Source organism: Cucumis melo, chromosome 3 (assembly GCF_025177605.1).
Source record: "Cucumis melo cultivar AY chromosome 3, USDA_Cmelo_AY_1.0, whole genome shotgun sequence".
Lineage (NCBI taxonomy): Eukaryota > Viridiplantae > Streptophyta > Magnoliopsida > Cucurbitales > Cucurbitaceae > Cucumis > Cucumis melo.
The window spans coordinates 25739009-25753588 of record NC_066859.1 but is presented as its reverse complement, the minus strand read 5'-3'; the positions used below and the strand labels follow the sequence as shown (position 1 = coordinate 25753588).

General features: G+C 32.6%; 3 protein-coding genes across 3 annotated transcripts; all 3 read right to left on the bottom strand.

Annotated features, from left to right (window-relative positions):
- Positions 1-405: 405 nt before the first annotated feature.
- Positions 406-1171, bottom strand: LOC103488437 (putative RING-H2 finger protein ATL69). Its single transcript, XM_008447177.3, has one exon. It carries the CDS (start codon positions 1138-1140, stop codon positions 634-636), a length of 507 nt encoding a protein of 168 aa, XP_008445399.1. The 5' UTR covers positions 1141-1171; the 3' UTR covers positions 406-633.
- Positions 1172-2061: 890 nt separating this feature from the next.
- On the bottom strand, positions 2062-4953 carry LOC103488438 (uncharacterized CRM domain-containing protein At3g25440, chloroplastic). Its single transcript, XM_008447178.3, has 3 exons — positions 4278-4953; positions 3035-3442; positions 2062-2840 (listed from the first exon to the last, which is right to left on the bottom strand). The coding sequence occupies exons 1-3, from the start codon at positions 4815-4817 to the stop codon at positions 2289-2291; spliced, it is 1500 nt and encodes a 499-aa protein (XP_008445400.1). The 5' UTR covers positions 4818-4953; the 3' UTR covers positions 2062-2288.
- A 1361-nt stretch (positions 4954-6314) lies between these two features.
- LOC103488439 (CO(2)-response secreted protease-like) lies at positions 6315-12759 on the bottom strand. Its single transcript, XM_008447179.3, has 11 exons — positions 12433-12759; positions 12149-12243; positions 11936-12048; positions 9601-9768; positions 9377-9488; positions 8662-9202; positions 8393-8493; positions 7714-7956; positions 7502-7616; positions 7184-7397; positions 6315-7035 (listed from the first exon to the last, which is right to left on the bottom strand). Exons 1-11 carry the CDS (start codon positions 12544-12546, stop codon positions 6485-6487), a joined length of 2367 nt encoding a protein of 788 aa, XP_008445401.2. The 5' UTR covers positions 12547-12759; the 3' UTR covers positions 6315-6484.
- Between the last annotated feature and the right edge of the window lie 1821 nt (positions 12760-14580).

The following is a 14580-nucleotide window of genomic DNA, read 5'->3' as shown; positions in this document are numbered from 1 at the left end:
GCAAATGAGTTTCTAATTATTCGACCAAAGAATTGTTTTAAAAGAAATCAATTCTAACACTGCCAAAATTAACGGTGCATTTAAACTAAATTAAATATTTGGTTCTAAAATTTTTCTATCTCTAAATATATAGTGATTATTTATGTGTCTAATAAATCTATATCATTTAAAGCCATCATCATCCATTGATGATTCATCCTTGAATAATTAATACACGATATTGACTAAATTATATATGTAAAAGGATATCCCATAGAATAATGTTGAAAAGAAATTTGGATCTAATACAACCTGACCTGACCAAGAAATGATTTGTTAATCCAAATTTTGGTTCTAAGGAACTTCTCTAAAGTAGAATTGAAGCATTTATGAAAATTCAATGCGTATTCGTTCTAGATCTCTACTAGGACATTCTATGTATCAATTAGACGTAGAAATCGAGATTTATTAGAAACTTTTTCAACTAATTTACATATAATGTCTAAACACTAGAGGTGATCTTGAAGTTCTTCCCAAATCTACTAAAAACTAAAAGTAAGTGAAGTAAACACAGACAAAAATCCATGGAGAAAAAGTTATAAACCCTAACCCTAATTAAAAATGTAGTAAAGAGAAAGAAGGAGAAGTTGAAGATCACCTAGCATGGGAAGCCAGAGGCACGAATTCAGAGAGAGGAGTAGCAACGGGGGTTGGAGCTGGGGAATTTCGACACAAAGGACAAGTAGCGCTCATACGAAGCCATTCATCGACGCAATCGGAGTGAAAACAATGTCGACAATCGGGAATGCATCGAACAGAATCGTGGGGCTTGTAATCAGAGAGGCAAATGGAGCAAGGGCCATTGTTAGGGGGAGGAAGACGACGACTCTCTCCGAGGACCAATTTAGGGTAAGATTCGATGATGGAGCCGTCTAATCCAACCATGAGGACCACCACATTGTCGACGGTGGCCGCAGGGGGAGAGGGGAGGGAATTAGCGGAGGGACGAGGACGGGGACGAGTACTGGATTTGACGCGAATGCAGGCGTAGGAGATGAGCATGACGGTGGAGATGAAGACGAGGATGCTGACGGCAATGGCAATGCCGTAGCCGAGACCGACACCGGTGGCGGGGGAGGAAGGAGGGTGGGCGGAGGACATAAGAGAGAGATTTGAAAATGGAGGAAGAGGGGAGGAGTGGGAAATTTGGTGGGAATGGTGGGGCAAAGGGGACAGGGTTTGTTAAGCCGCGCCGGGCTCCGCGGGAAAAAATTAAAAAAAAAAAAAATTGGAAAAAGAAATTAATTAATAAATAAAGTGGATTTGACTTTTGACTTTTGACTTTTTTGAGTATGTGTGACCGTTAGATGACTTGATTTTCATACCCTACCATATATATATTATATATACATATTTCATTTTTGCTATTGAACTAACTTATTACTCTTTTATTTAGAATTTGATCTTTTTAAGTTAAAATTAATGGTGGCATAATGTGACAGTTTATGTGTAGTGGTATTGTTTATATTTATTTATAAAGAAGAATATGATTGTTGTTACTATTTATTTCATCTTGAAAGACAATTGAAGAAATTATTTATGTAATTAATTTTGCAGTTAGTTTTATGTTAGTTTTAAAATTCTTTAAGGCTATTGTGGAACAATTTCAAAATACGAGTAAAATTGTAAATTTTTTCAAAGTTAAAAATAAAAACGAACATTCTCAAAGTCTCAAGTCATAATTGAAACCTAATCGAACGATATTGCTAATTTAACCTATTAATGGTACTTAAATTTCTAAAATTGGACAACCAATCAAGTCTTGTTTGGAAAACGTTTGATTTTGACTCCATGTGAATAATATCGTAGAATTTTATAAATAAATTATAATATTATAATTAATATATAAAGGAAAAATATCATTTTGATTTCTTAAATACGTACATTTAGTCTAGGATGTCTCAAAGGGTATCATTAAGAAAGTTTTGGCTTCACTTAAGGAGATGAATCTAGGGACTAGTTAAGAAAAAGGAATCTAGAAACTAATTTGACACGAAATTCGAGACTCAAAATACCAACGTATTGAATGAATATGAAACAAATTAATGAAGCTTAAAAAAGACGTTATTCCCAATGGTAAGTACATAATTATGTAGCTCTATGTAATCGAAGAAAAATGCAAGGAAAATGAAAGAATTATAACCATAGAAATAACAATGAAAAGATCAACAAATTACAAAACCTTCTGTTTCTTGCAAGAGACAATTTACAGATGATCCTCGTTTTCTTACTTATTGGCCAGCCATTTTCTATCTTCTTTTCTTCTTTAACAGTGATGCTGAACGCAAGAACAATCGATCAACCTCGTCAAATTCCGGTGAATTGACATCATTCTCCAATATCTTAGCTTGCTTAGAGTCCATGGATATCTGTCTAAGTTGATCAGAAAGGTCTTCCATTTCGTCTTCTTCAGTTTCTGCTGCAAATTTTTCAAACTCTTTCAAAAATAGAGGCTTTTCCATCTTCTCATCGGCTTCTGAATCGATGTCGGTCTCAAACATATCCGACAAGTCCTCTGAGTCTGAACTGATTCCTGTATCTACAGGAGAGGAATCATCGGACCAGTCATTGCTAACTCTCACGGCGTTGGTTGAGTCGTCCAAAATCTCCAAGTTGAGGCTTGAAATAGCCTTGGATTTATTTGAGTCATTGACGGTTTCTTGCATATGTTCAACAGAATCACCATTGCTTTTGCAGTTCAGTGTAGCCTGAGATTGTAACAACCTAAGCTCTTGTTCAAGTTTTGGAATGTGCTTTCTCACTGCCCGAAGGCCGTCCCTATATTTAGATTTAAACAAGGCCTGCAGATCCAAAGGAAACAATAAAAAGGATGACGAGATGAAACAAATATAAAGATTAAACAATTTACTTGCAAACATGACATAACAACACGTTCAATCTCTTTGAAAAATTCGATGTCGAACCATTTGTAGTCTTCAAACCCTCATTTTTAAAGGTACAAATAGCAGATTAAGATAGAGATACACATACAAACCTTCCTACGAGATAGAGAGACCCTCGGCGACATTATCTCTGTGGGTGGCTGAGAATAGTTCTTCCCCCTATACATGATTATGGTATTCTCTTCATGAATATCAAGCACCAACCCTCCAGTCAATCTTGCTAGCTCGGCAGCAATCTCTTTGACTTCTTCCGGTGAAAACGTCTTTACCACCACCTTCACAGTTTGATGCTTCTTCCAGTGAAGATGCATATTCAGAATTACACCCTGGTATATACCACGTCTTCCAACTGGCACATAATTCTTTCCTTTGATACCCATCTTCAGAAAGTAAAAGTGTTCCTCTGGTGTCAGTATTTCTGGATCATGGGTTGTATCTGATGAATTGGCAGGCTCAATCTTTTCCAGTGCTTCAACAAGCCTTTTCTCTTTTTTACGTGCCTATTATAGTGAAGCCGAAAATTAGAAAAAAAAAAAGAAAAAAGAACGGTTTTAAAAAACTTTCTTGCTCAAAATTATCAAGTAAATGAAGGACTACTAGAGCTAGGGAATGAAGGTTTGGAGTAAATTGGAATGCAGTTGAGAGGAACATTAAAATGTACCAAGTTCTGAACCTCCTGCAACATTTAATATGACACAAACCAAAAAGTCGTAGGATAGTCTATTCCCATTTCTCACATTCTAGGATAACTTAGAAACAATGCTATTTCATCTTTTTCAGGAAGATTAACCGAACATAACTCAACTAGTTAATATAAACATATCTTCGACCAAGTGACCAAAGACTTGACTTCTTCACCTAACATGTCATCGAACTCAGACAATAGTGTTATTCATGCAATTCAGTATAATCGACCTCTATAATTTCATCATCTTCTCCTCCTCATAGAGAATTTCCCAGCTAACCAGTAATTTTCGGTAGAACATCCAAAGCATCATCTTATTCGGCAATGAGAGACTCCCAAAACGAGTGTCACTTCCCTGCTCAAGTTCATGCAATCCAATCGTTTTAATGGCCATATTGACAACTTAGCGAAAAGATCCATATTCCAAGCTGAATTCATATCCCCAACACAACGAAATCCACAAACTAAAACCCTTCTAAAATCTATGGTCAGCATTTACGGGAATTGGTTGTGTATTAATAAGGAATAATTTCTTTGTTCTCTAATGTTTCTCATTAAAATTGCATTATAGTTTCACTTAAACATTTTAACAAACACCTTAGAGACGTAAAGCCAAGCACTAATCAAAAGACGGTAGCTCAAAGAAATACCTTATTCATTTTGAACAGAATTTTTTCCTCCGATGTCATTCTCTCATATTCTTTCTTCTTCTTCCACCTGAAAAACTTAAGCCACCTTACGACAGCTCTTTTACCCTTCAACTTTTTCCTCGTCTTCTTCTTCGTCTCCTCCTCCTTAATTCCACTTCCATCTGTAGAACCAATAGCAGATTTCCCCTCACTTTTCTCTAAAGGCTCAACAGATTTATCTGAATGAATCCAACGGTACCCCACAATAGAAGTAAACCTATAGACGCCATTACATGAAGAGTTCCATTTCTCGAGGAACATGACATTCTTTGGCACGGAACCCATATTTCGGAAGGATGAAAGGGAAGGTTCGGAATCGAAACCACGGTTACTGAGTGGGGTGTTCTCTGATCCATAGTTGAAAGCTCTTGTGTTCTTCAGAATGCAGCAATTTTGTGAACAACACAACAAAAACTCGAAGATTTTGTTGGGACAATGAGAAAGAGGAGAGATTGATGTGCGATATTTAAAAACGTTATTAAACCCTAAAGCCACAATCATGCTACGGAACCGAGGAAGAGAATCAGAATAGGAGAAGAAAAACTCTGTTGGAGAAATTTCGACACCGGAGCTCAGTCCACGGCCATTTTTTTTCTCTTCTTTTTATTTTTTCTCCGGCGTAACTATGCAACTTAAAAATAAATAAATGGAAGAAAAAATGTAAATAGGAAAAGAAACACTCTCAATTTTTATATTTCATGGACTCTACGTCAATATTTTAAAAAAATTGCAAATACAACAAAATTCGTTAAAATCTATCAATGATGGATAGGAGTATATCATAGATAGATCATGTAGCAAATGTTGATCTATCACTGATAATTCATAAAAAATCTATCGTTGATAGAAGTCTACCACCGATAGATTTTGCTATATTTGTAATTTTTTAAAAATATTATTACATACTTAATAATTATTCTAAAAATTGCTATCAAATATAAGTATCTTTTAAGAAAGTTACATTGTAATATAATCGAATTAACATAGAATTTGATATAGTTGGAACTTTATTGACTATTGATTTTCTCATCTATCAACCGAAAGTCATATTATAAAGTATAAACCATATTTTATGGTCGATTTTGGATGTTAAAATCGACGATAACCATCTAGTTCAGACTTTTATCTTTGATTTTTCACTAGTATTAAATTTGGTCCTCATTTCTATTAATTAAGTTTAACAAAATTTAATTAATTATAGATTGTAATTAAATTAGTTTTTATACTCTTTTGTTACTAATAAAAAGACATAAAACTTTCAAGTTGGTTAAGTTTTGGTCTTTTTTGAAGCCAACCAAAACCCAAATCAAATAAATCGGTATTACACACAGAGAATCCAAACTAGAGTATAATAAAAGAACAAAACTAATGACTTCATTTTATTTGAATCAGTTTATTTCTAGTCTTTTTAGATTTTTTTTCCTTCCAAAATATTATTCTTCCTCTCTACTTTGTTTTGAATATATCACTTTTGCTAAATTTAAATTACACTTGGTGTCTATTTTCCTTTTAGTAAATTGCAAATCAACATTTTTCTAAATAAAAGAATGCATGATGCTACTTAATAATTGGTATTTTTTCTATACATCCAACATAATAGTCGAAATACTAAAATAACCGATGAAAAATTCAGTTTCAAGAATATATTTATATCATTGTCGATTTTCAATGCTTATTCCACCCCAAGTCTGATTTAAACCGATACTTTTTTGTTTTCTCCAAATACAAACAAAAAGATCAATTTGATACTAAAAACCATATCAAACCATTGAATCAATTTTGATCGATTAGGTTTTTCGGTTTTTTTATCACCCTTACGCATCATAATAATCATTTAAATTAACCGAAAATTTGACACCAAAAGACCCCAAAAAAAAAAAAAAAAAACAAACAGACAAAAAAAAAGTGAAATCTTAGGGGTAAAAGTAAAAATTCCATGATTTCTTAAGATCAAACTAGAATCCCAAAACATAAAAACCCATGATAATGCAATCTTAATGAACATGAATTTCATATTTTATTGAACATAAATTATACATTTTTTTTCCTTTACGTTACAAACCAAACAATAGAAACAATACAAATTGGAGCCAAAACAAAATGTTATACAACTATCACTCGTATTTCTTTCTTATTTCTTGTGCATATATATAGATAATCCTATCAAATTATACTACATTTACAGCAAAAAAAGTTCGAACAGAATGTGCAGTGTCTCGCCATGTTATCGACCCAAAGTTGTAGCCGTTTCGAGCCTCCTTGCCGTAAAACGAAACTTTGAAAGTCACTTTCTTTACCTTCTCAGAGAAAACAATCTTCCTTGGATTCACTTTCACTATTAAACCCTCTGAAGAATGAACCTTGGCAATGTAAGTGGCGTCTGGAGCTCCTACATTTGTTACAGTTCTTTCTACTACTTTGGCAGCTTGTTTTCTGTCTAGTTTGCCAATGGAGATGGATGGATAATTGACATTAGAGATAAGATCTTCTTTCGAAGTTTTCGGACAGGTGAAGTTTTGTTTCAACATGGATCTTAAGACCTTGTTTGAATACCCGTAATAACAGAGGAAAAGAAGATAATCTTCGTTTGTAGTTTCGAAAACCAATCCAGGATTAAGAGCTTTGATGGGACTTATTTCTCCAGCTCCCATCTCATGTGGATTTGAAGGGTTGTTTGTGGTGTTTCTCATGTATTTCCTTTGATTATCATATTGAGTTGCTGTAAAAGAAATACACGTCAAGAAAAGGGAATCGAACCACTTGATTTCCATGCATCTTTTGCCACAGTAAACCGCAAAAAGCATAGGCGTCTAATCAAGGCTTGATAAATTTAGAAATACATAGAACTTAGGATTTAGGAAAGTAACCTGTTGTCATGAGTGCGGATTTGATCATGGAAGAACTCCAATCGTGATATACCGATTTGATGAATGCAGCAGCGCCTGCTACATGTGGGCATGCCATGGATGTCCCGGATTTCATTGCATAATTGGAAGGCTTCTTACCAATTGGACCGGTATCTCCATCACTCTTTGGAATCATAGCTGCTAAAATGGATACTCCTGGAGCCGTGATATCTGGCTGCATTGTAAATTAAATGTCCATCGTTTACTTAATGTATAGAAATATGCATTACCAACTAATTGTACAAACTTTGAAGGAAAAAGGTTTAGGAGGAGACCGACCTTGAGAATGTTTTCAGTAAGGGGAGATGGCCCTCTCGATGAGAAATAAGCCACAGTTGGAGCCGGTTTGAGTCTTCGAACTTCCACTGTTTTGAGAATTGTGGCTGTTGGATTCCTGGATTGTTTGAGATTATGGAAGAAGAAAATATTATATCAGAATTAAGATTTAAACATATTCGAAAAGGATACAAAATACTCAATCTGATGCTTACTTGGTGGAGTTAATGTACTCGAGAATCTGAAGACCTTCTGAATTCCCAATTTGTGTAAATGGGAAAATGTTTGAATCCATTGGCACAGATTTTGACGCCTCATTGATCAGGATTAACCCCACGGCTTTAGCATCTTGTACAACCAGTTCCTTTATTGTCCTTGAAGTACTGAAGTCATCAGAGGCACAAACGACGATCTTCCCAGCAACTTTGGATCGATCCAGCGATCCTGGATAACAATTCCTGTAATCAATGTATTCTAGAGAGGTTAGCTAATCCAATGGAAAGGGGTAAAAAGCAAGGGGCACAGACATTACCTATTCTGCATAGAGAAGAAAAAATTGTTGTTTGGGAGCTAATTTGAAAAACAGATGAATGCTTCTGTTTTCAAAACTACTTTCAAGAGTGGTTTTGGAGGTACTGTACAGGTAATAAAATCATCATGCATTGGAACTCCCAATTTACAAGTCCGTTTAGGAAAAAAGAGCTTCAGTTCTAAAAAGAGTCCATTCATGAATGAAAACAAACCCAAAAAAATAAATAAATAAAACAAGGAAAACAACATTTTAAAGATCATGTTCCACTATTTTTTGTTCCAGATAGCATAAAACTGTTCTCAAATCCAAACAGTATATGGTTTGAAAGTTTCAGGTCAAAAGTGTTCTAGAATATTATGAACCTTGCTTCTGATGTGGGTGTGAATTTAGCCGCAGCGTCTTTTCCAAATACAAGAGGATAAGTCTTTGAGCTAGTAAGATTTGAGAGATTTATACCAGTCCCCTGAAAAATAGTATAAAATAGATTTATGAAATTCAAAAGGGGCTTCCTAAACTTCAATATATACATAGAAACTAAACTTTCGTTACAAGTCCTACTTTCCTTTAAAGAATTAGCATTTCAATTCATAATCAATAGACAAATTTTAGAAACCATTAAAAAGAATCTTACATGAAAGGTCTTCCCATTGCCAAGAACCACAGTGGACTGAAAATCCCTGTCAATATTAGAAGCAGCAACCGTGAAAATCCAAGGAGCAACATTCCCCACAGTGTTAGGGTCAGGGCCATCATTCCCAGCAGAGCAGACAACTAAAACTCCTCTTAATTGGGCATGTAGTGCTCCAATGGCAATTGGGTCGTTCAAATAATCAGATTGAAACAAAGGGGAACCAATCCCAATCGAGATCGAAATGATATCAACACCATCCTTAATCGCATCATCAATGGCTTTGAGAATTGCAGCACCAGAGCAACCAACACCAGCACAAACCTTATAGCTTGCAATCCTTGTGGAAGGAGTGCCACCGCCTCTCGCCGTCCCTCTTGCTAAGCCAAAGTAACTCGCATTAGGGACTCTGGCTCCAGCCGCAATCGACGAAGTGTGACTCCCATGGCCGAGCGAATCCCTCGGTGTACCCTTCGGCGGCCCCACGTGGCTATCATTCCCATTGAGCTCTACAACATTATAGTATCTCGCACCTATCAACTTCCTACAGCCACAAACTTATAATTCCATGAGAAACCATTCCAGTTTCCACTACATTTTCTCTTAGATGAATGATTTGAACGAAGAATTTCAAATTCTACAATATAACCACTAAAATGAACGAGAAAAAAACTATCTAGACAAAAAGAGGTCAGAGAGATAATAGAATAATTATAACCTGTTACAATTAGACTTCTTGAAATCAGGTGCCTCCATACAGACTCCTTTCCATTTAGATGGAATTTCTCCAACCCCCTCATCGTTGAAAGATTGAGACTCCGGCCAAATTCCTAATCCGCAACATACAAATTTCAATTTTCGAACTTTATGCGATCAAGTATGGTGAAGATTGAAGAACCCATGATTCGTATTGCAATGAAATGAAAGGGAAGTGGAAATTACCGGTGTCAATGACGCCGACGATGACATCCGATGAACTGGGGTAAAAATGCGGCGGGGGAAGCGGCGTGGGAGGGCGGAGGCCGGAGATGGAGTCCAAGAAATCCCAAGAACGTGTAGTGTGGAGCTGAAGCGTGGGATCGGGGAACACCGACACGATTCCATCAATACCTGTTCGTTACTCCACATTTTTATCAATTTTTCTTTTTTTGTTCTAACAAAAAAACATCAAACCATGTCTAAACTATTTTGTTTTTGTGATCATATTTCTTTTTAAATATTCAAGTATCATTTGATGTTCATTTTGTTTTTTTTCTTTTGAAACTTTACCTTAATTTTTTAAAACATCGGTTGTAAATACAAAAAGAGAAATCATTAAAAAATAGAAAATTAGATAAAATATTTACCTAATGAATTTTGTCTTTACTTTTATTCTATAAATAGTTTGTGGATTTTTTTAATTTTTTAAAAAATCTCTTATTAAAATGTAAATAATCAATTAAGAAACTTAGAAGTCCTGTAGATTTAATTTTTAAAAACAAACACCAAAAAACGTATGTATTGTCTACCAAATGACGTCTTTGTTAAACATTATAACTTTTATAATTACCTTTGTTCGATTATTTTTCTTTTTTATTTGTTTTTTCAAAATGCTATTCAATTATATACCTTTTCTAAGAAAATCTGAATTCACTCGTTTTGATTAAAAAAGTGAAACTGAAATTCGAATTTTTAATATTTTAGACAAAAACTCTAATGTCTTATTTTTGCCTTTAGTCATCGAAGTGGATTCGGAGATTTTGAATTTTCAATATTTAGGAAATGTAATGCAAAGAATCATCTGATTCTTTCGATTGTCAATAAGTTGATTGTTTCATCTTGCAACTTTCAAAAGAAAAAGGAAAGATCTATACGAACTATTATTGGGTATGAATGAGGAAAATTTGGATTCTTTTCCACTAACTAAAAGGTATATTAAGTTTGAATCTAATTGGGATCGGAAAAAAAGACGTCGTTGCAAGATATGTATATATATATATATATATATATATATATATATATATATATATATATATATATATATATATATATATATATATATATTCTTGAGGAACCCATGTCCCTTTCTTAAGGAATCAAATTCTCCGTCTTTGCTACTTTTTATTCTTTTAGTTTTTCTTGATACCTCCAAGGAAAGTTTAATTTATCTTCCTTAGGATAAAAGTCCATTCTATATAAGAAAAAAAAGTTAAAGAAATCAATACTATATCGAATAAATGTCCATACCATATTGTAAAAGATTTAGAAAGAGACGAGAATCTATGAATATTTTGTCTCTATCAAAAATACTAAACTACGATTGAATTCAAAAGTTGAAATAGTTGGTATTTATAATATAAATAGTCTAAGTCTTTTTATCTACTACTTTAAAATCGATGATAAGAATAAAATAGATGTGATAGTTCATTCTATTTTAACCCAAAATAATTTGAATAATTTTTTCAATTGTAGAAAATTTTAATATGAACTTTAATTTGAACACATTTTTGTATGAACCAAATGTATGGATTTGGGTATCATCATACCATGTGCTGTGATTATTGTCAAATTCCACATCAAAATTTTCTCTTTATATAAATATTATATATAAAATTATTATTCGTCTCTTAATTCACCTTATGATAATTATTATTAATTATTTACCACACACAAACCAATAATAAATGGAATAGAGAGAGTGTTAAATAATTTAGTGGACCATGTGGAAAAAACCTTAAAAAATACACAAATAAATGATAAGTTAAGTATCTTTTACGATCAATGTAAATCTATATATATCATTATCTTTTATACAATATAGTTCTAAGCATATATATATAGGTCTCACCCATCAACGTTAATTTTATGATTTATTAATATTTTACTTTACGAATTTTAGAAGTTATATCTCTCAAACTTCGTAACTCTATTGGATTCTCAACTCTACTCTTTTGTTTCAAAACTTATTTAGTTTATAAGTTATTATAGTGGGTGTAATGATGTAGAGATAGTATTAGGAAAAAAAAAAGGATGAAAAGTAATATAAAAAAATGGTCTAACTACTACTAATTTTTTATACTCAAGAAATAAATAGGGAAAGACAATATAGATGTTAAACAAAAAGACAGCTCTTTCTCTTTAATATTGATGGATAAGTTTCACTTAGCCCCACATTTCTGTTCTTTTTAATATAGTCTTCATTGAAATTACCAAAATATACAAATTAATATGAAGGGTTTTAAAAACACACACATATATATATATATAAGAAATTAAAAGATGAATAAAATAAATTTACCAGAGAGAGAAGAAGCTTCTTCCTCAGTTAACATAGCTGAAAAGCCTTTGAAAGCATGGTGATATTGGTGGATCACCACATCCCTCGATCCATTCTCTTTCTCTTTCTCTTTCCTATTCAAAAACCCATTTTAATTCCCAATTAAAATACATTAATTCTTGAAGAGATCAATAATCCTTTAATTTATTATAACATGAAGAAGAAAAGAAAAACCTTGAAGGAATAACAGAGGATAAAAGTTGCAGGTAATCCAATTCACCACCAGCTGTTTCTTCATCTTCTCCATTTCCCATGTAAACAACATAATGCTGTACAAAGATCAAATTTTGTGATCAAACCCATCAATATTTCCACAAAAAACCATCTGGGTTTTGTTTCTTTTGGGGGAAAAAATGAGTATCGATATGATTAATATAAGAGCAAAGTAAAGAAGAATCAATAGAGGGGGGAAAGGGGGGGGGGGGGGGGGGGGAATTTGTGTAATTTGTTTAAATTACCTTGAGTGGGAGGTTTTGCAGAGTGGCTATGGAGGATGAATTTGCAGAGAGAGGAAGAAGAAGAAGAAGAAGAAGAAGATGAAAAAAAAGAAGAAGATGGGAAGAGGAAGCCATTGAAGGGAGTTTGAATGAACAATTAATGAGTTTGGGATTGAGAATTGGGAAGAGGATATATTAGAAGAGAGATTGAGTGTGGAAGTGGTGGAATTTTGTTGACTAGCAACTTCTTCCCATTTTTGTAGGCTTTCAACATTAGAGTGAGAGCTTCTTTTTTATTTCTTTTATTTTTTTGGCCCTTCTTCCAAAGGAAGAATAGAATACATGTTCTTATTTATTATTTATATTAATTAGTGTGTGTGTATGTTTGTGTATAAATATATAGAAAGTATAGAATCTATTTAAGTTGTTTATGTTTATTATAAATAGCACATCTCTACACTTTTGTATATAATCCAATGACATGGCTTGTGACTATGAGAGGTATAGGAATTAGAATTTAGATTTGATATGACTTTGACATTTTTTTTTTCTTTTGTATTTTTAAGACCCGACAATAATTTTATATTATTACTTGTCTTGAATTATTATGTTATTATTTGTGTTAAAATATTATCCTCGAACAACTTTATACCTTCTCTTTCAACATGTTTTGTTGTCATTCATGCATTTTTTTGGAAAACTCTAAAAATTCATCCAACATCAAAATAATTCAAACTTTAACATGCTTAACTTTGGAGCTTTTATGATTTAACCATAAAAAAAATGTATTTTGTTTATATAGGTAGTAGTTATCAATTCTTTCACGTATTTTTCAACCATATTTGTATATCCTTTGGACATGGTTTGGATTCATTCATGTCTTTTCTCTACTCAAGTATTACAATTTGAGTTTTAAACTACCCAACGATGTTAACCATAGATCAATTGGTTTAGGCATATCTATCCTCAGGCCAAACATTTGAGTTCATTTACATTGAACAGTAAAAGTTCAAAAACTACCTCATCCTTTTAAAATATATCTATATCATTATATATAAGAGCGGATATATGAGATCAAAACTTTGCATCTCAATTTTACGATCTATACATCATTAGTCATTCATTACAACTATCCAAATTATGGTTACATCTAAAACGGTGTATCTTTTTGTGTATAAGTGCGATTGAAATCATAGATATAAAACATTCTAATCAAACAGCATAATGAACAATCATATCCTTTGCTATGTTATGACTTCAGAACAACATAATCTAATAGTAGAGATATATTTGAACAGTTAGCGTAAAACACTATTTCATTTATTAGATTAAAAAATGTATTAAAATAAACTAAAAAATATAAAAGTAAATTACTTAATTTAATTTTTTTAAAAAATGAGAATCTGCTTTTTGAGTTGATTTTTGGTATTACTATTGGATATCATATAGACCCACATTAATAAATATTATAAACCATAGCATAAGATGCACAGCTACAATTGAAATCCCCACAATGCCGTTTAACACTTTATTATATGTCGGTTGCCAATTCATTCTTTTTTCTTTTTTTTTTTCATTAACCTCATAATTTTCTTTCATTATTATTTTTAGCTATCAAACATTTTTTAATCATTAAAGAAAATATAAATGATAAGTTAAATCTATTTATTATATATAATTATTGATTAAAAATATCAAATAATTACATCTAATATGTTATAATATTATAGTGATGAAAAAAAATTATATTCTTGCTTTTTATATAGTTAGTTTATATATGAGCAAGAAAAAAGTAAAAGAAAGAGTAGACTTGAAATGCAAGCATCCAAAATTTTATTTCTTTAAGAAAAAAGAGGAGGGGAAATTTTATTCCATCATAAATTATTTACTTAATGAAACCATGTGCAAATTTTCCTTATTTTACTATTTTTGTTGCTTAAGTTTCCTTTATTCTTAGTGATATTCTTCATTGCATGGACACTCTTTGGCTTCTGCTTCATCTTTCTTTGCCTTTCTTTTCTTCTTTCTTACATTGAGAGTTGTTTTGGTTGTCTTTATTACCATTGGGAATGCAGGAGAGCAAAGTATCATATCTAAAATAACTCACTCTTCTTCGAGTTTAAAGGTGAGATTCCCTATTGATTCTAACATGAGATCGTGATGGGTATA

Excerpts from the sequence above, each read along its gene's own strand:
- LOC103488437 (XM_008447177.3), bottom strand. The coding sequence starts at position 1,140 with ATGTCCTCCGCCCACCCTCCTTCCTCCCCCGCCACCGGTGTCGGTCTC.
- LOC103488438 (XM_008447178.3), bottom strand. The coding sequence starts at position 4,817 with ATGATTGTGGCTTTAGGGTTTAATAACGTTTTTAAATATCGCACATCA. Across the intron at positions 3,443-4,277 it reads TTCTGTTCAAAATGAATAAG|GCACGTAAAAAAGAGAAAAG; the intron begins GTATTTCTTTGA and ends TCACTATAATAG. Across the intron at positions 2,841-3,034 it reads TCTCTCTATCTCGTAGGAAG|GCCTTGTTTAAATCTAAATA; the intron begins GTTTGTATGTGT and ends TTGGATCTGCAG.
- LOC103488439 (XM_008447179.3), bottom strand. The coding sequence starts at position 12,546 with ATGGCTTCCTCTTCCCATCTTCTTCTTTTTTTTCATCTTCTTCTTCTT. Across the intron at positions 12,049-12,148 it reads TCCTCTGTTATTCCTTCAAG|GAAAGAGAAAGAGAAAGAGA; the intron begins GTTTTTCTTTTC and ends GTTTTTGAATAG. Across the intron at positions 9,203-9,376 it reads AAGAAGTCTAATTGTAACAG|GAAGTTGATAGGTGCGAGAT; the intron begins GTTATAATTATT and ends TTGTGGCTGTAG.